Consider the following 18,618-nt stretch of genomic DNA (forward strand, 5'->3'; position numbering starts at 1 on the left):
CGTGGACTTGTCATTTTTACATGCATCACAGTAGCCGAGTCACATGCAGATTTAATGAATATGTTGTCATACGTAACTCTTTCTCTCTGTATGGCATGTCACACGAGGTTAGAGTGAAAAACCGTTTGGTAAGAAATGGCAAGAGTACTCGCAAAGAAGCTAATCTGCTCTCTTTGACAAGTCCAAATCTTTAAATAATTTCCTTTCCACCTTTATTTGCTCTGACATGTACAAACAAATCTAATGAGTATCACATTACACAGCAATGTTTTCTATCGCTTCACCTTTGGTGTCTTTGTGCTGGCCAAAGCTCTATTAAGGACACTTCATTCGCAGCCTCTCAATGCTCTCATTTACAGTCCACATACACTCACACAGTACTATTAATCATTCTCTTTCAGTTAAAAAAAACACCTCAAAATTATAAACATATTTCTACAAGGGTTCGAAACATACACAATATTTTTTAGCTTCAGTGTTGCATACGCAAACTTAATTGGAGCAAAGTAAGAACTACAACCTGAAAGCAAATTCAACAACTTTGTCCAAAATGGCTGCTTTCAACCAAAACTTGCTGTTCGATTACATGCATGAGTCCTTGCGCCTTTTCTTTCAATCCTGTTTTGGACAGAGATGTCCACCCAATTTTGAGTCCATTGGTAAAAGTGGTGTTAGAGGCTCATTGTTTTTTTTCTCACGCCTCAAGAATGACACCAGAGGGAAGGGAAAAAAATTAAGAAGCAGCTTAGCTTGCCAAGGAGGAATAAACCACAAAACGCTCACTGTCCCGCTCAATTTGAGGCATGGGTGTACTTGACTTTTTTTCATGGATGCTGTGACCATTTTGCCTTTTTTGGACAGTTTTCAGGCATGGTTTAGCTCCCCCAAAAGGTGAAAGAAGAACCATGAACAGGGATTTCAAAATACTGGTGAATTCAACCGCACAAAATTGTGTGTAAACACTGCAATCCAAAGGGGGGCCTGCAGAGGTAGAACGTTGTGTGCAGCCATTTGAGCATTCATTCGACAGACTTTGAATCCTCCTTAAGCCTCCAATCCGGCTACATTTTTCTATTATGGCGCAACTGTAGATGGGATGTGGTGGAACCTTGATGGCCGTAACACTTCCTCACCTCCACCTGTGGGGGTCTATGTGTGATGTCTTTCTCCCAAATCCACACTGTGCTCCCCTTAAAACAGTCTGGGGTTGTTGTTTTCTTTTTTGTTTGTCCTCGTCCTCTTTAATGTTGGTTATTGTATTTCGATGTCATTTGGGGTGTGTCTGTTCCCTTGTGGTGCACTCAGGGGTGAAATGCAAATAAATATATGATAATAGAGAAAACGGGCAAAAAAATGAAGGACATCATGAGGATATTTGAGAGACTCTTGACAGTGATTGCCCAGTCACCGACTCAACTCTTGCATTTTGGGTGACACAGACTCTCCACACTTCACTTTATAAGCCACAGAATCGTGTGAAATAAAATGTTGTATTATTGGAAATCCAGTTCAAAGGTATTTGGTCACATCGTTTGGTGTACGGCGAGCCTTCAGCTGGACTTTGAATAAATGCTCAAACAGCCTTCCATGCAACGTGCGACCAAGTGCTTATTTGTGGTGTGTCCATTTCCTGAAGAAGTGAACCTCCAAGGTCAGTGAAGAGGCTATCTTGAGTCTGATTTGTTGTTCTTTTGTAGAAATTTACTGTCCCTGCATGTCGCCGGCACCCTGCGCCTGCGTCGCCGCGGCGCTCAGGTACTGCCAGCTGACAGCCGCCAGCAGCATGGCGGCCGACAGGTACACGGGCGACAGGTGTTGGGTCCTGACGGGCACGTCCGACGCCTGAGATTTTTCCCGAATGAGCGCCAATATACGTAGCGTTTCGTCCCGTGACGGGTCCGAAAGCGAGACCTTGTGCAGAATCTGCAAGGAAAACCACAAGCTTAGAACATTGTGGTTTGGTTGATGTAATGACAATGAATCACACTGTGTTACTGTACTGGAGTAGGATTTGATTTAAAAAAAAAAAAAACATTTAACTTTGCTCAAGTTATTTTCAAAACAAATTTTTACTTTCGTTTCCCACATTTCAAAACGGCAGACAGAAAAGATGCCAACCTCCTGACTGTACTGGCTGATGATGTTCTGCACGGCTCGCATGTTGGTGGCCTCCATCATGAGAGTGACAGCCTGTCCCTTTCGGATTTTCACCACGCCCTGGAACACCAGGGGGTTGTTGTAGCACGATGACAGAGTAGCTATCGCCATCACCTGTTCAACAAAGGAATCGCAACAGCTAAACCAACATTCATTTAAAATCGAAAAAAAATGATCAGTAGTCACCTTACCTGAGGGATAGCGCAAAAGTTGAACACACTCTGGTTGCGCAGGCGGGCCAGGTAGGCGATGACGTCCGGCAAATGGCGCAGAGCATCTGTGACCAGCAGGTTGAGACACGATAGAGCCGACTCCAGCTTCTCGGGCTGCGCCAAGTCCTCCAGACGACCCGCAAACTGGCTCCACGCCTTGCATTAATATAACATTTAGAAAAATTCAATGTATTTTATTTATTTATTTTGACTAAGCAGGAGAACAATTATTTGCTGAGCACATATTTAACTCATTCAGTACCAGCGAATTCTGGCCCAAATCTGAAAAGACGTTTAAAAATGTCTTTGGGAGTGAATGAGTTATGGACTTCTTTCATGTCCTTTATTTGGTCTTAACAAAAGTGATGCAATGCAAACAACACACATAAAGAGAAAATGTTCTCACCTCTTGTGGCCAGAAGGCACGTCCCTCCTTTGTGTCCTCCAGATAGTCTCGGATGATGTTTGTTTTCTGGAGGAACAGGCCCATGGAGTTGGCCAAGTCCGTGTCCCAGCCCACCTCCGGCTCCTCCAGCTGGGACGCCGAGAAGAGGCGAGACAGGCCTATGCCCACCAGCCCTGCCACATAGTGGCAATACTGCAAATAGAGACGCGGTCATGTTGTGCTCAATATTTGGCAACCGTGTGCAGAATGCATCATGTCAAAACGTAAAAGATTTGTTTCAAGTCCCTGAAGTAAAAGCACGTCTTTTCTCGTTCCTTAGCAAGACTCCATGTCACAGTTGTGCCGGTTAACTGCTGATGTTAACCCTTTCAGGGACACCTTTCAAACATACTGTATATCACGTATTTCAAAACTAATCTGAAATCAGTTTACAAGGTCTTTAAGATGTTCTGGGAGTTGTGCCAGAAAAGTACAAGGATCACCTTGTCCCATTCTTTCATGGATCCCACTTTCTTCTCTAGGAATTCGGCCATTCCGACTCCCATCCGGTGGCAGATGTCTGAGATGACTTCCCGGTACTCTTCAGCCAGGTTTCGGAACTCCAAAGATATCTGCCGATGGTTGGTCAGACACATGTTTAGCCAAAACGCTACAAAATGTAAGAGCGCTGTTATCGGTAATACCTGTACAAACAAAGCAGTATTATCTTTGCTCTGGCACCAAAATGGAGTGGCCATTCGACCGATATCCTTTACTGAAAAGCTACTGACCGTGGGGAAGTCCTCCAGAACTTGCCGGTCTTTCTCCTGGCTCTCGCTGAAGCTCCAGGTGTCCTGGTACAGGAAGGTGTGGAAATTGTTCAGCATGGGAACCTTCCTGTCCAGGGGGATGCTCATATCATCCTCCACCGTGTCCAATGCCCGTAACACCAGGTAGAAAATGCACACGGCGTGTCTAAAATAAGAAAGGGACAGTGAGCGAGAATATTAGAAGGAAGGTGCAGGGGGGTGGCGGAGGGGGGGGTAGCAAGGGTGACTGATTTGAACTAGAGAGTGTTATTTTCTCTTTACTAATAACACACACACACAAAAAACAACTGCAACTCGGCATTCCAAATCGTTTCAAAGGGGAAAATAAATTTGCCGAATGCTAATTGGTCTCAGGACACACAGATTCGTTCGCTTGACCCAACGTTTATGTTTATGAATCCACCCTGTCCTGTCATCGGAGATGTCCCTTTGTCATCAAAAATTACAAAGACACACTCCGATCAAAGCGAATAAAAAGCAGCATCCATTTACAAGTAGTGCTGCAAAGTAATGGGGGAGATTTGTCTCCAATTTTTTTCACACAAATACATCAATAATTTTCACATGTTTTTCAGATCTACAAATATATTTGCAATTTATACGGATTTTTCAGATCCAAAAATAGTTTGCAAGAATCTCTTCTTCCACTGTCGCTGCTTTGGCCGTTGATGCAAGAGCGTAGAAGAAGACAGCAACAGAAGCACACCTTCAGTGCAAAGCAATCTCGAGTGAATCAAAATATAAATATTTTGTTTCCCGATTTGTGTTCAAAACACAATAGAAGATCATGTCATGGCTAGTTTTTTTCCAATTTCAAATGTTTTAACGAAAAAAAAAAGTCTGAAAACTTGCTCCAGTTCAATGAAGGCAACAACACTGCCACCTAGTGGGCGGAAGAAGGACGGGGCTTTCCACAAGTGAACGTTTGCAACCTCTGTCTGAATATGCTGCGTGACGAGTGTCTCGAAATAAACGCACTAACCCATATTCAACAATACACAAGCACAACGGATTATTTCGAAATACTAAGTGCTGATTCATTCACACACATTATTGAAAAACACAGGTGAAAACGGCGAATATACTTGTGGATCTTAAAAACGAGATACATCTCTCCTCAGACAAAACATTGTCCCTGTCGCATAAAGTCAACGAAATATATATTTGCTTCTCATAATACCTTGAATGATTGTGATTAAAATACTGATCTAAATTATCGTGAGTGTTAATCTTGACCAGAGTCGTGCAGCCCGACGCGTTAGCCTGGCTTCTTCTTTGAAGGAACGCGACAGGCACACGGACCATGAGGACACAACCGTGGGGGGCGGAGACCACGTTTGTTTGTGTACAGTACCTCGACTAGGACTCACCTTAGGTCGCCGTCCAGGGCCTGAATGACTGCAGCGAAACTCCTGCTGGTCTGGTTTAGGTATATGTAACACGTCCTCAGGCTCTGGCTCATGGACTCCTGGCACGACAGACAACACAAGGCCGCGTGACGACCGAAGCCTGCCGCTCTCAGAGCACTGGACGCCCGGGCGGCCTCCCGCAGGCCCCGCTCGCCCAGCCTCCGGCCCGACAGCAGCGAGCGGGGACAGGCGGGCGTCGGACCCCGCGGCGCGACAGATAGAGAGCGCTTGAATATGGCCAGCGAGATGGGACACTTGCAGCACGCCCCGGCGGCCATGCGATGTCGGTGTAGCCCGAGTGGACGAGCGAGAAGCCGCGGCTGCTCGGCTCGACGCGGGCGTGCCTGTGGAGGGCGAACAGCTCCGGAGCCAACCTTGGCGAGGGGCACTCGACTCAACACGTTGGACCACGGTGGAGTCCCGCCTTCCTCCGCAACCTTGGCACTGGCTTCCTAAGCTAGAGCCAAATAGACGCCATCTTTGGCGGTGAATCGCGTCAATGTCGCTGCCATATTGAATGTGTCAATAAACTTGGAAATGTCCATTTGTCCTCTCGACTTGTAAGACAATTCCGCGCACTTGTACAGGGCTTCTCAATGCTTTTGCACAAATTATCACCATTAATTAAAAATACGTTTTTTTTGTTATTCATTCTCACAATGGCCCCGAACATGATTTTCAAAATATTTACATTTCCACTAATTTTCTCGATATTAATAATATATGTACAGAAAAGTGAAGCAGAAGTTAGTCAGGAACAAAAAATATTCACGAATTTAAAAAAAAACTTTGCAAATGTACTGATCACATGCGTGAGTACGGGAAAATTAAGTCACACTGTTTTGAATTTTAGTGACAAGGGCAGTCTCGAATTGAATTAATGTTGTTGTGAGACAGTGAAATAGTGGTGTGCATAACTGTATTGAGAATACGATACGTAAAAATCTTCACTTTCATGACATCAAGTATTTAGGTATCAATAAATATAATGGTTTATTTTACATCTTTAGGACGGTGGTATTGTGTGACGATTTAATTTAAGTTTCGCTTCGGCCCTTAGTTTTTTCATCTGGACACATTTTTATTATTTTATTTGTATTTTTAAATCAACCTTGCGTATTATGGCTGGAATTAAATGACATTTGTTGCTAATTCATAAATATTTAATTGGTGACAACTGTTCAAAAATTCGGTACGTTTTTGCACAATTTATTGACTTGCAATGTGCAGAACTGCAAAATGTTTCGGGTGCAGGTACTGTATAACTGCAGGTACAGTATATATTTGACAAAACAGTGGTTTCTTTCGCCATCTAGTGGCGGACAAGTGTCAGCAACTCAAACCTGTGGCCACTTCCTCTGGTAGCAGCTTTTAATTTATGCCATTTACGGACAGGTCTCGACGTCATACGTGTACTCTAAGGTTCTGGAATTTAATTATGATCCATTTATAACAAGATCGCGTGTTAAGTCATTCGTGTTGATACTTACCGGGGTGACATTCGAGTCAAAACGGCGGGATTAGCGGTCAAAACTCTTGATTAATATCCCCCGACATTTTGCAGAAGATACGAAAGATCACTTATTTGTCTCGCTATATGACATGTTTGTTCCATTTTTACTCACGTAATCCAATTTGGGCATGACGGCTCGACAACCTCCCATTTTAAATTTAAAGAGGTTGTAAATCTCTTCCGGGTGGCCAAGAGACTTGACGACGTCCATGTTGCCTCCTTAATCGGACACTAGGAAGCGAAACAAAATGCTCGTGGATGCTCTCCATCCACGAGAAATAAAAAAAATAAAGATACTCGAAGCAATATAGGAAGACTGGGCTGCACTTTCAATCTGGAAGTTGAGGCCAGATCGACTCACGACTCCGATTGGCTGACATCGCATGGGCTCAGGAGACAGTGACCAATGAGCGAACAGAGAGGCTGGTGTGATGTCCCGCCTGCCGATACGTCACTGCAGTTTGGCTTTCCATTGGTTCTTTATTCATTCATCGTCTCAAATGTAATCCAGCCTCTGGCAAACCATTGAATGCAGATGAAACCATCTGGAACTATACACCGTTTTATACACGAGACTGCGATTGGTCCATTTGTGAACGAAACGCCCATGTGTTTGTATGTTTGAATATCAATCCATCCATTTTCTATGTATTGAATTGAATTGGGGCGGCCCGGTAGCCCAGTGGTTGGCATGTCGGCTTCACAGTGCAGAGGTACCGGGTTCGATTCCAGCTCCGGCCTCCCTGTGTGGAGTTTGCATGTTCTCCCCGGGCCTGCGTGGGTTTTCTCCGGGTGCTCCGGTTTCCTCCCACATTCCAAAAACATGCATGGCAGGCTGATTGAACACTCTAAATTGTCCCTAGGTGTGAGTGTGAGCATGGATGGTTGTTCGTCTCTGTGTGCCCTGTGATTGGCTGGCAACCAATTCAGGGTGTCCCCCGCCTGCTGCCCGAAGACAGCTGGAATAGGCTCCAGCACCCCCGCGACCCTAGTGAGGATCAAGCGGCTCGGAAGATGAATGAATGAATGAATTGAATTGAATACAACTTTATGCCAACTCCACACAGGAAGGCCGGAGCTGGAATCGAACCAGACACCTTTGCACCGTGAGGCATACATGCCAACGAGTCGACCACCGTGCCGCCCTTACATTACATACATGCAAACGACTAGGATCGAAACGAAAACGTTGAAAACCAACGACTGAAACTGGAGGTCGCTTTGCCTTTATTAAACATGAATGACGCCACATGTCAACTCAGCACATTTTCATTGTGACCCGCTGTGTCTGACATTGCAGCCACAAAGAGACGGTAGTATAGGTAGTCTCGATTGAGTGCATCCAAATCCATCTTCTGGGTTTTTGCAATATAGCCCAAATGGTGATTTTATACATATATATAAAAATTGGAGTGGAGAGCCCTTACATACATGTAGATAAAAGTTGCCGCTTTGGGGTTAATTACATGCAGCAATATAGTATACCACATTTACACACTTGCCACAAAAAAAATAAAAATACTGTACAATCATTATACACAATGAGACCTTGAGTTTACCGAGCTGCATGACAATTAACTGATTACAGTTGGTATGTTGTGCCGTTGGAAAGAAATCCAATCGTAGAACAAGATTCCGAAAGCGAGAACCTAATTTTCGCTTGAGGAATGAGTGGACAATGACACAAAGGGCTCTGTTTTCGTGCCTGGTGCACGTCTAGCGCAACGCGAAGTCCAATTGGGCACTTGAGTGGAGTTTTCATTCTTTGGGTATTTTCGGGAGTTAGACGTCTTCCACCCTCGATCAAGCATCCCATAACTGTGCCGGAGCCAAGGGGGGTGCTTTCAAAAACATATTCAAGATGATAATAATCATAATGCGTTCAATGAATTGATTTCTACAATGATACAGAGGGTTTGATGCACACTGTTGTTATATTTATGAATGAAATATGAAAACATCCACCACACATACCCGCAGAGCTCAGAATCTGTCTGCCTGCACCTTGATCAAATCCACTAAAATCACATTACTTCACCTGCGCCACAACTTAGACCTGCTTTCGTTGCGTTTGATAACACTGGTCAACACATTTTTTAAAAATATTTTTATCTGAGATGCTAGTAATCTGTGTTAGATCAAGTATTTGCGCTGATACCAAATCTGCCCTTTTTTTCTGTAGCACTTCATATTTTCATTAAAATAATAATGATAACAATCATAGCAATAATCTAATATTTACTAGATTAAGATATGCAGTAATATTTATAAATTAAGGGTTAAGTTTAGTTTATTTTGTGAAACGTCCTAGCCATAAAAACAATGCATGGTAAAATCTGCTTTTACTGGTAAAAGGAAAAAATACAAAAACGAAAAAAAAGAAAAAAAACATTGTAAAATTCTGAATTGCAAGACAAAAAAAAACAACGAAATTTTTTTGAATCAACGTCAACAACACGGTTAGGGACACACCAAATTATAGTATATTAAAGAAAACTTAGTCAGTCTGCTTGCGCTGTCTACGAAAACAGAGCCCAAAATTTAAGCACATGAAACTTTTGGGTCAAAATCTACAAAATACATTGGATATTTCGTTTTATTACTTTGTGTCATTTTGACATCCAAAAATTCCTTTAAAAAAAAATCGGAATGGTTTGCTCATAATTTTTGGATCTTAACCAAACATCCACAAAAATTGCGGACACAATGATTAAAAAAAAAAAGAAAAAAGTTCTCATTTTAAAGGGTTTGAAGATAATATATCCTGTGACTAAAAATTCCAAAGTTACCCTGAAATGTTGCAACTTTTCAACGTATGACATTTGGCATGTGCAATGTTGACTGAGCAGATGCGTCAATACTGACTTGGAAATTTAACTCTGACCTGTTTCTTGCGTCACCTGCTGAACTGGACATGAAGCCTTGTGTTTCCATCAACTGTCAAAACGCTGTTTTCAAATCAAAACACTCCTCACTTGGAAGAACCTTGTCACAGTGCTGCTCTTTGACGCTCCGCCTCTTTCAGTCCACGCCCATTTTTCTTTCTAAGCTAGGATGAGGTTGTTCCATGGCTCGGCTTTTGAGCCCGAAGAGCCCCCGTGTCCCCCAGGGGGCATCTTCAGAGCGAGGGTCCCGCCTTGAGCCGTCATGTAGGCGGGCAGAGCTGAGATCTGGTGCCAACAAGGTAGATTAAAAACATGGCACTAAATATCAATACAGCTGCTCAATTTGTTTGTACCTGCGTGTGTGTGCCGTTGTGTGCGTATAAATTGAGAGTGTCCGGTTCTGTCTTTATCTGCCGGGCCTCCTCGGACATGGAGGATGTGCCCAAAGAGGAGGAGGAGGAAGAGGAAGAGGAGGCGGGGCCCCGGGGAGTGTTGTTTGGTGTCATCGGAGTCCCCTCGTTGTTTAGAGGCCCTGTGGTACACCACAAGGAGGTGTGTTGTACAAACAATGACATACGGTAGGAAACTCCTTTATGGGTTATCAGCCGCAAGGGAGAAAAAAACCTCAACCTTTTAGCAACATGTGAATAGTGGAAACTTTCACTCCGCAACACAGCATCCCGCAATTTGATCATTTCGATACGTGGTAACATCGCCACATTTTAAAACACCGATCAGACATTTGCTTTCACCAAGCGTCAGTAAAATAAATTTAACTACTATATATAGGCCTTCACGATCTTCAAAAGGGCTACCCAGGTATTCAAATTAATTGTAGTAATCATGATTTGAGGCTAACCAGTTTGGCTCTTGTTCAGGTTCTTGGGTTTGCGCTTGCGGGTCTGGATGCCCTCTTTTTTCATGGCGAGAGGCCGCGGGACCTGTGGAAAAAGGAAGTGATTTTGCCACTCAGTTGCATCCAACCATCATAATAAACACGTGTAGCATGTTCTCTTAATTTAGGTTTTTCTTTTTACCCCATGCAGTTTCATGTAGAGGCCGCAGGCGTTGCACACGGGCTCTCCCTCAGCATTTCGTCGCCAAAGGGTTGTGGTGGTGGTGTGACAGTTGGTGCAAGACAGGCCCACCCTCCGGGAGGCCGACTGGAGGACACAGACAGACATACGTGGGAGATCAGCGGCGTGGGTAACGGATTTTTGGCTCTTATTTGGCTAACTGTAAACCAGTCTTCGTTTCATTTCCTCAAAGTGATGTTGTCTGATAGCCTTTATTCTTCACAGCAAGAGAGTGAGAAAAGGTGCCAAGGAGTGTGTTTTAATTCATTTAAAATGCGTTTAATGTGACTTTCTCGGACCAAAGTCGCCTACCCCTGAGGTACACCATAGTATTATGTTGACTCGTTTGCAGCACCAGGTGGTAGCGCTCTAGAGTGGTTTCGATGCAATTTTACAGAAATAATTTTTTGCGTTTGCCTTGGTTACTCTGAGTTCCGTCCGCTCTGCCCCACTGTCATGTGGTGTTCCACAGAGTTCAATTTTGGAACCCCTGCCCGTTTCATTGTATTCTACTGTTTTTGACCCAGCATAAGACTCTGCATTGTTTCAATGTTTTATGGTGTTTATTCATTCATTCATTCATTCATTCATTCATCTTCCGAGCCGCTTGATCCTCACTAGGGTCGCGGGGGGTGCTGGAGCCTATCCCAGCTGTCTTCGGGCAGTAGGAGGGGGACACCCTAAATCGGTTGCCAGCCAATCGCAGGGCACACAGAAACGAACAACCATTCGCACTCACACTCACACCTAGGGACAATTTAGAGTGTTCAATCAGCCTGCCATGCATGTTTTTGGAATGTGGGAGAAAACCCACGCAGGCCCGGGGAGAACATGCAAACTCCACACAGGGAGGCCGGAGCTGGAATCGAACCCGGTACCTCCGCACTGTGAAGCCGAGGTGCTAACCACTGGACTACCGGGCCGATGGTGTTTACTGTTGCTATATTATTCATTTATTGTGTTACCTGGCTTTGTATGTCGGATTTTTACTGCAGGGACAGCGATGGTTGTATTTAAAGTGTTTTATGAATAAAATTGAGTTGAGTTGAGCATAGATAAAAAAATATATATATATGTGTGTTCATGTGTTCCCCATGAAAAACATGGCATGGTTCAAAGTTCAGTTTCACTGCTTACGCCAAGAACATTTGTTTGGTGCCAAGAAAAATAAAGCAATCGTTTCACCCACTAGTCGCCTCTGGGGCTTGATTAGAGGTCTGTTGATGCCATTCATCTTGTGGTAAAGCCCGCAGGCATTGCACAGGTAGTGGCCCGTGCCGTCCCGCCTCCATAGCGGCGTGGACATGGCCCCACAGTTGACGCACTCTCGGCCCTCTGCGAAGTCATCAAAAAGGTCTGTGGATGCACAAAGACAGGCACACATACAATGAGTGACAGGATACGTATCCATCTTCAACTGTGAATGACTGTCATACATTACAATCCATAATAGGGGCTTTCGTGAAGGTGGAATGAATTATTAAGCGTTCTGAATAGCAGTCAGTGTTCGCAAAACCTTCAGGGTTCTGCTTGAAAGGCAAACAAGAAGACACAAAAAGCCTTTATTTGAGGTTAATAAGAGGCAATTGATGGCCGTTTTATGCCGGACTTCCTTTTGACATGAGTCTGAATGTGATTAGTTAATTCACATCGCAGATGATGAGGGTGTGCACACTTCTACAACCGCATTATTTCAGTTGTCCGTTTTTCCTTCCCCTTCCACAAAGATGACATGTTTACATTGGTGTGACACAGGTGTTAGGTCACATTAATGCTGTTTTTGAAATTATTTACATGGGTCTCATTTTTTTTAATACCACCTGGCATTTGAACAGTTTGTTTAAACTTTTTATTTCCAGTCCATGTATGGTAAATACAGTATACCTGTACAATGTTCTTGAAGATAAACTTTTTAACAAACATCATTATTTCGTATTGTTCTGTGAATTAACCATTGTAAAAAAAAGTGGTAATATGTTTTAAGAAGGAACATAGCACGTATTATTTAGTTTGTGAAACATAGCGTAACAATTTAAAAAAGTAAATAATGAGTTCATTGTTGCATCTTCAGGTATGCGTGACTTGACCACAAGGAGGCAGTGCAATACATTCATGAAGACAGACAAATTTGACAACTACTAGAAGTGACTCAGTAAATTGTAAAGAATATTTGTGAGCATTGTTATATTGTCTGTGTTGATGCAGCGTGTGTACAAATATAACAGTGCACATAGACGCAATCTGTTAGCCAGTCTATGGTGGTTTGCATTGTGTGTTAGCATTAAGCTATCTGAAGGCAGAGTTGAGTGGCTATTTTGTGAATACAAACGTTTCATGTATAGTTTGGCAGTAAAGTTCAAGTGGGATTGTCAATAAACGGCTTGAAACCCCCTTTTGAAGAACAGGTTACTCTCTGCCAAACTGCTGCTGGTTGTCAAATGAGTTGCGTTCACTGCCACCATACGGCGTACAAATGCACATTCATCGTTTTGAGTTCCGTTGCATTTAGGATGGCAACTTTCTTTTTTTCTTTTTAATTACATTTTAAAATTAAGCACCGTGGTGACCAGTGAAGGACTTCTTTGTTGTGATGATTACATTTTTGTCATTCTCTTGACATTTTTTGCAACCAAAACATTTTTTTTAGGGGGAGGGTGTTTAAATATAGATTAACTTCTAGAAGAAAGACGCATCAACCTTCAACCCTTGCTTGTGTATACGGTGGATGTGTGCACCAGCAGCAGCAACAGCAGGAGGTGCAGGCCCCATTTCTTATCGGACTGCACTCCCCCCACCTCCAAGAAGATAAAGAACGGGCTCGAAATAGAGACGCAAAAGAAGCTTCATCACGTACAGAGGCATTTACAGACTCTGGGTCCGAGGCCGTTACTCGCACAGATAACGTGAGGTCTGACCACCTGCACAAGTACTTTAACAGGGGCACAGTAGATTAACACATGAGCATCATAAATCCAAATTAATGTGTTGTAACTTCTTTTTTTTCACCGTGCTGTACTGTTAATCTTGTGATGCAGCGAGATCTCATCCAAGGTTGAGAGCAAAACAAAGACAAGCAAAGGAAGCTAACCTTGAGTGCGGAAGCTAATGTAGCCAACACATCAACACAAGACAATACACTTGTTGCGCTAATGTGTCATGTAGAAATGTCAGCGTGTCTCCTTATCTTGCCCGTCCATTTAAAAACACACTTTTAGTACCCGACGAGGGCAAAGGTGAAAGCAGGAAAAAAAAATCAACTGTGAAATAATCCAAATGCGTATTACAATTTCAGTGTAGTTACAGTCTTAATTTAAAAAGTGGGGTGTATTGTCGAAAACGTAATTTTCCACATGTTGTTTTTTTAATCAGATTTAAATTGATTGATTTTTTTAAATAGACCATTTCAGGAGTGTCGTGTAAGGATCAATTTTCTTATCTCTTGAACACAACGCAGTTCCACGAGGAAGATATAACATGAAGTCGTATTAGTCGGTGCCAGAATGAAATCATTTAATGGCTGCCACACTGTATTTTAAATCACACACAAAACGTCGACAATAAATAGAGACTCATGAAGAAACAAAGTATAGGCCCGATTCATGTTTTGTGGTGAGAGAGAATTTGTTGGCTCTGAGTGTTACCAAAATGGGAAGGTATCATTAAATGTACAGTCCATGACGGAAGGCTTGAATAAATCAATTAAATTATGTTGAAAAAATTATTAATCAGTTGACATTAAGATCCGAATGAACACTTAAGTTTGAACTGTTGGTTTAAGATACTGGACTTGAAACGAAATTTCATATTTTTCCCCCATATTAAATGCACCTTAAAAATCATGTTATGAAGTTCTTCATTGATTTTTTTAAATGCAAATAAGTAAGTGCAATATTTTGTAATAATTGCCATAAATCAAATTCTTTAAAAAAATTAATGAATTGAATGAATAACTACCATGTGATTTATTTTTAAGAGCGGCATTCTGTAAAAAAAGTGTATATTTTACGTTTTCATAAAGGGCAATATCAATAAAAATGTAGCCCTTCGGCCTGTGCAGAATTTAGCTGGCTCACGTTTGGGAATCGGGTCTAAGTTGGAGTACAGTACTGTTAAAATTGAAATAAAAGAAATGCCACGCACGGACACTTTAAGATGTTACGTTACATTTGTTCTTCTTTTTTGGGGGGCAAAACGTGTTTTCTTTTGTGACGAGTACAAATTAAATCCTTATTAATACAATTTAAAATATATGCGTGCCTTTTTGACTTGGCAAAAAAAATGCAATTCCATTTTTTTTCTAGCACCGTATTCCTGAAAATAACCGTTCGCACTTTCTTTTACCCATCAACATTTTTCACTTTTTTGTGACGACAAAACTTCCACCAAAAATAAATGCGCCGTTAAAACAGTAATTTCATGCTTACATCCATGCTCACCAATATTCGGATGTCGCGTCCCGCCAGTTGGAGCACCTGCCTGGAGGCCGTGGAGCACCGGACTCTCGAAGGGCGACGCAGACCACGTTCCGCCCACGTTGGTGCTCATATACGCCGGGTAAGGGCTGTGGTAGGAGCCGCCGAGCCCCCGGGCGCCGTAGTGCTCTCGCCCATTAGCAGAGATGCTCAGCGGGCTGCCGTACGAGGAGGCGGCCACCGCGGCAGCAGCCGCCGCCGCCGCTTGCTCCTTCGCCCCGACGGAGGAGAGAGGCGGGCTTGCGGAGAAACTGAACCGCGGGGACACCGACGAGTGGTTGTACGAGGACTCGACACCCGGTTGAGCCCAGCCGGAGTGGCTGGACACCGGCGTGCCCGGCTGCGACGCGCCGGGTGACTGGAGGTAGGGCAGGCCGGGAATCATCTGCGTGACCACCCGGGTGGTCGGCACGTAAACCGGCGACGTGGCCGACGAGCTGTTGTGGAGGAAGCCGGCCTCGTAAGATGGATGTCCGTGGTTGGTGGTCATGATTCCCTGGTACATATCCTCTCCTGGAAGCTGCACATCCGACTCTCCAGAATTAATGCGAATTTGGGTGCACTTGTGCGAGAAATAATGATCTCACTTAAAAAAAATAATATATATATATATACTATATAGAATGTGATTTAAAGCGTGCACATCACGTCTACGTGCAAAAGAGAGACGCTGCTGTTCCTGCTGTCCGGTCAACCACAGTGCGATTGAATCTTATCAAATTAAGGAAGGGAGAGAAAAGAGGAGGAGTGAAGGGAGACTTACCTCGATCAAGATCTCTGGCGCTCTCTCTTTCTCGGCCTTGCCCCTCTCAAAAACATGTGCAAATTGCAACGTTGCATTGTCATTTTGATTCATCTAGGACGTGTCATGTCAGAAAAATGTAAGAAGTTGGTGAAAATGTCGATTAATTAGTCGCACAATTCACACTGACGGCAAATATTGACCCCTCATTGTCATAAATACATAATTAATTATTCACGATTTCAATCGAACAGCGTGTTCGTAATATTATTTTTAGCTCACAAAATACAAATATGAGATGATAAATGACAAATTAAAGTTTTTTTCCCGCTAGGGACAAAAACAACTGACTTCCGTTTTGTTTTGTTTTTTAAGTGCTAAACGTTCATTTCAAAACATCTTATATTGTTTCGTTTTCCCCCCTGAATACAGCACAACGATGACTGTCGCTGTTATTAAAGTCATCTTTGAAAAAAAAAAACAATAAAGCTGTAAATCTTTTTAAAACTACAGACAGACATGATGTGGCCAGTGTTTACATTGTCATATCTTCTTCAAATACATTTCTAATAAACCGACCTGTGCTTTCGATTGAGTTCATGATCAACATTAGACGGTTGGGTTGTTTTTAATTTTGACTCCACAGTTTTTTTAAAAAAGTGTGAGACAGAAATAATGTAAATTAAAAAATAAGATGTGTTTGGTCCAATCTATCTATCTATCTATGATCGATCTATCAATCCTCGGCCCACAGAGTGCAGGTGGACGCAAATAAAGTAAGATTGCCTCCCTGGAAATGGGGAACTGTCATCAATGTGTAACCGCGCATACACACTGATAAGCTGGCTAATAATATTAAGGTGTGGCCGTCTGCGGGAGTCTTGAAGAGTCCTCCAATAATTAAAGAAAACAAATACTCCTCCTCGCCCCCCTACCACATGAGAAGGCCTTTGCGATTCCAATCGGAGCTTCTCCTCAGCGCTACTTTCACACAACCTGACCTGCATAGAAAGAAAGGGGGTGAAAAGTTTACAAAAATAAGAGTTTTTCTGTTACTGTACAGTACATTGTGTGTTTGCACATGACAAGTCGTATCACTGATACAGGCCAGAGCACAGTAAGAAAGCGTGTGTGCGCGCGCGCGCTTGTGTGTGTGTGTTTTGACAAGAGGCTCTCCAATGAGTGCTGAGTATGACTGAGAAGGTGTCAGCTGAAGATGCTTGAGGGTCTCAATCCAACTTTCTCCTTCCCAATTAATTCGACTAATCACAAATTACTCCAATTTACGAGTACAATCGTAGTATATCTTTTATTCAACGTAGTTTAAAAACATGTCACTCATTTCGATGTGTGTAAAAGTGCAATGCAAAGAGTTGGGGCGGTTTACGGCGTGGTTGTCATGACTACCATAATAACGGAACAAAAATGAACCATAAATGAACCATAGAGGAAATAATGTCAATCTTATTAATAATCTGCCGCCATTAGAACGAATTTATGGCACGCCCTGGCAGCGCATTAAGTAACATTTTGAATTCTTTTCTGTGACACAAGTGTAAAACAACGATAGCAGTAAAATGAGACTAAGTGTCGTAAAGATTCAATTCCGTTGTGGCGTGAACGAAACTTAAGGACGTCTGACTCCAATTTGTTCTGATGTTCGCTTTGTTGTACGGAGCAGCAGGGACCGAAGAAACGTCGACCACTGTCTTTTGTGGCCATACATTTATGACATGTTTCTAATTTGCCATCACTTGGTTTGTTATTTACCCCAAATCACACAAAGAAAAAAATCATACAACACATCCATCTGCCATTTTTTTAGATCGTTAGTCATCATTAAGGGTGACTTTCATCCAATCAAATTTCATCCTCTGTGTTGCTATGCCAATCTAATCTGTCCAGGCCCTTTCAGAGTCAGTAGTACAACATAAAGTCTATAAGCAATGTTTTTGTTAGTTTGTTTGTTGTTTTCCATCCATAGTATTGAGGCTTTGTGTGATTGTGACACCTTTAAGACAAAAACAAATCATCGAAGAATCTAAAAAGGATGTTTTGAAATTGTGGGCGGAAACCCTGACTGGGGCGAACTCTAAGTTACACATGTAAAAAGCTCCTCCCACTTCGCAGTTACATTCATGGTTAATTAATCTTTTTTTTGGGTGGGGGGGGGTTGTTGTTAAGTGACATCCTTTTAGGGTCAAGGTATGTCAATGAAGCTAAGCGTTCAGGAAATGCAAGTCACAAGAAATGTGAAGCAGGCACCAGGAAAACTGTCCCCGTCTTGGCTGGGCCAGAGTCTCAATCATGTGGGGGTCAGTGACACACACACACACACACACATGCACAGGGTATGGTAGACTCCAGGCTCCAGGAAGAAGACATCACACGGTGACGCAGGAAAGGCCAGCAGCCCGAGGACGCCGCTATAGCGACGTGGAGACACCAACGTGTCTCGTGTCCTTTCGCTGCATCAGCATAAATCCTTTTTTTTTTTTTTTTTTAAACCCGTTATCTTTTTTTTTTTTACATCATCTTCTTTCTACTGCTGATCTCACCCATTTTGCTTGGCTAATCTGATCAGAGCAATCACCGGCACGCCGCTCAGGTGTTAATGATGAAACAGTGCGAATCAATATTAACTTAAAGTGTGTGTGCGCGCTCATCGATGACCCACCAGCTCAACTTTGACACTACAGCAACAGCGCATAACAACAAACGTCCATTTTGTTAATGTTGTCATAAATCCAAATTAGTTTTGGTTTTGTTTTGTTGCACTTATAATTTCATCAATGAAGCTAAATTCAATGACTTCATGTGAAGTGAAGCATTAGCTCATACTGCACCAATTGTTTAAATCTTTACATTTGATTTCATTAATGATGTGCTATTGTTAAAGAGGCCTACAATAGTGCTAAAAAACACAACACATGATCA

At 42.8% G+C, this 18,618-nt stretch overlaps 2 protein-coding genes across 4 annotated transcripts; both read right to left on the bottom strand.

Annotated features, from left to right (window-relative positions):
- Positions 1–195: 195 nt before the first annotated feature.
- On the bottom strand, positions 196–6,863 carry fdft1 (farnesyl-diphosphate farnesyltransferase 1). Of its 3 annotated transcripts, XM_052052634.1 has the most exons (8): positions 6,619–6,863; positions 4,955–5,052; positions 3,546–3,729; positions 3,258–3,386; positions 2,776–2,967; positions 2,349–2,525; positions 2,119–2,271; positions 196–1,923 (listed from the first exon to the last, which is right to left on the bottom strand). In XM_052052634.1, exons 1-8 carry the CDS (start codon positions 6,715–6,717, stop codon positions 1,702–1,704), a joined length of 1,254 nt encoding a protein of 417 aa, XP_051908594.1. In that variant the 5' UTR covers positions 6,718–6,863; the 3' UTR covers positions 196–1,701. The 3 variants fall into 3 exon arrangements, with proteins under 3 accessions (XP_051908594.1, XP_051908593.1, XP_051908595.1); XM_052052633.1 differs by lacking the exon at positions 6,619–6,863 and having other exon boundaries at positions 4,955–6,612; XM_052052635.1 differs by lacking the exons at positions 4,955–5,052; positions 6,619–6,863 and adding an exon at positions 4,765–4,869.
- An 844-nt stretch (positions 6,864–7,707) lies between these two features.
- gata4 (GATA binding protein 4) lies at positions 7,708–16,790 on the bottom strand. Its single transcript, XM_052052632.1, has 8 exons — positions 16,617–16,790; positions 15,703–15,795; positions 14,904–15,459; positions 11,657–11,823; positions 10,429–10,554; positions 10,251–10,332; positions 9,745–9,923; positions 7,708–9,676 (listed from the first exon to the last, which is right to left on the bottom strand). Exons 1-8 carry the CDS (start codon positions 16,686–16,688, stop codon positions 9,551–9,553), a joined length of 1,401 nt encoding a protein of 466 aa, XP_051908592.1. The 5' UTR covers positions 16,689–16,790; the 3' UTR covers positions 7,708–9,550.
- Positions 16,791–18,618: the final 1,828 nt, after the last annotated feature.

Source organism: Hippocampus zosterae, chromosome 19 (genome assembly GCF_025434085.1).
Source record: "Hippocampus zosterae strain Florida chromosome 19, ASM2543408v3, whole genome shotgun sequence".
In the NCBI taxonomy this organism is placed as follows: domain Eukaryota; kingdom Metazoa; phylum Chordata; class Actinopteri; order Syngnathiformes; family Syngnathidae; genus Hippocampus; species Hippocampus zosterae.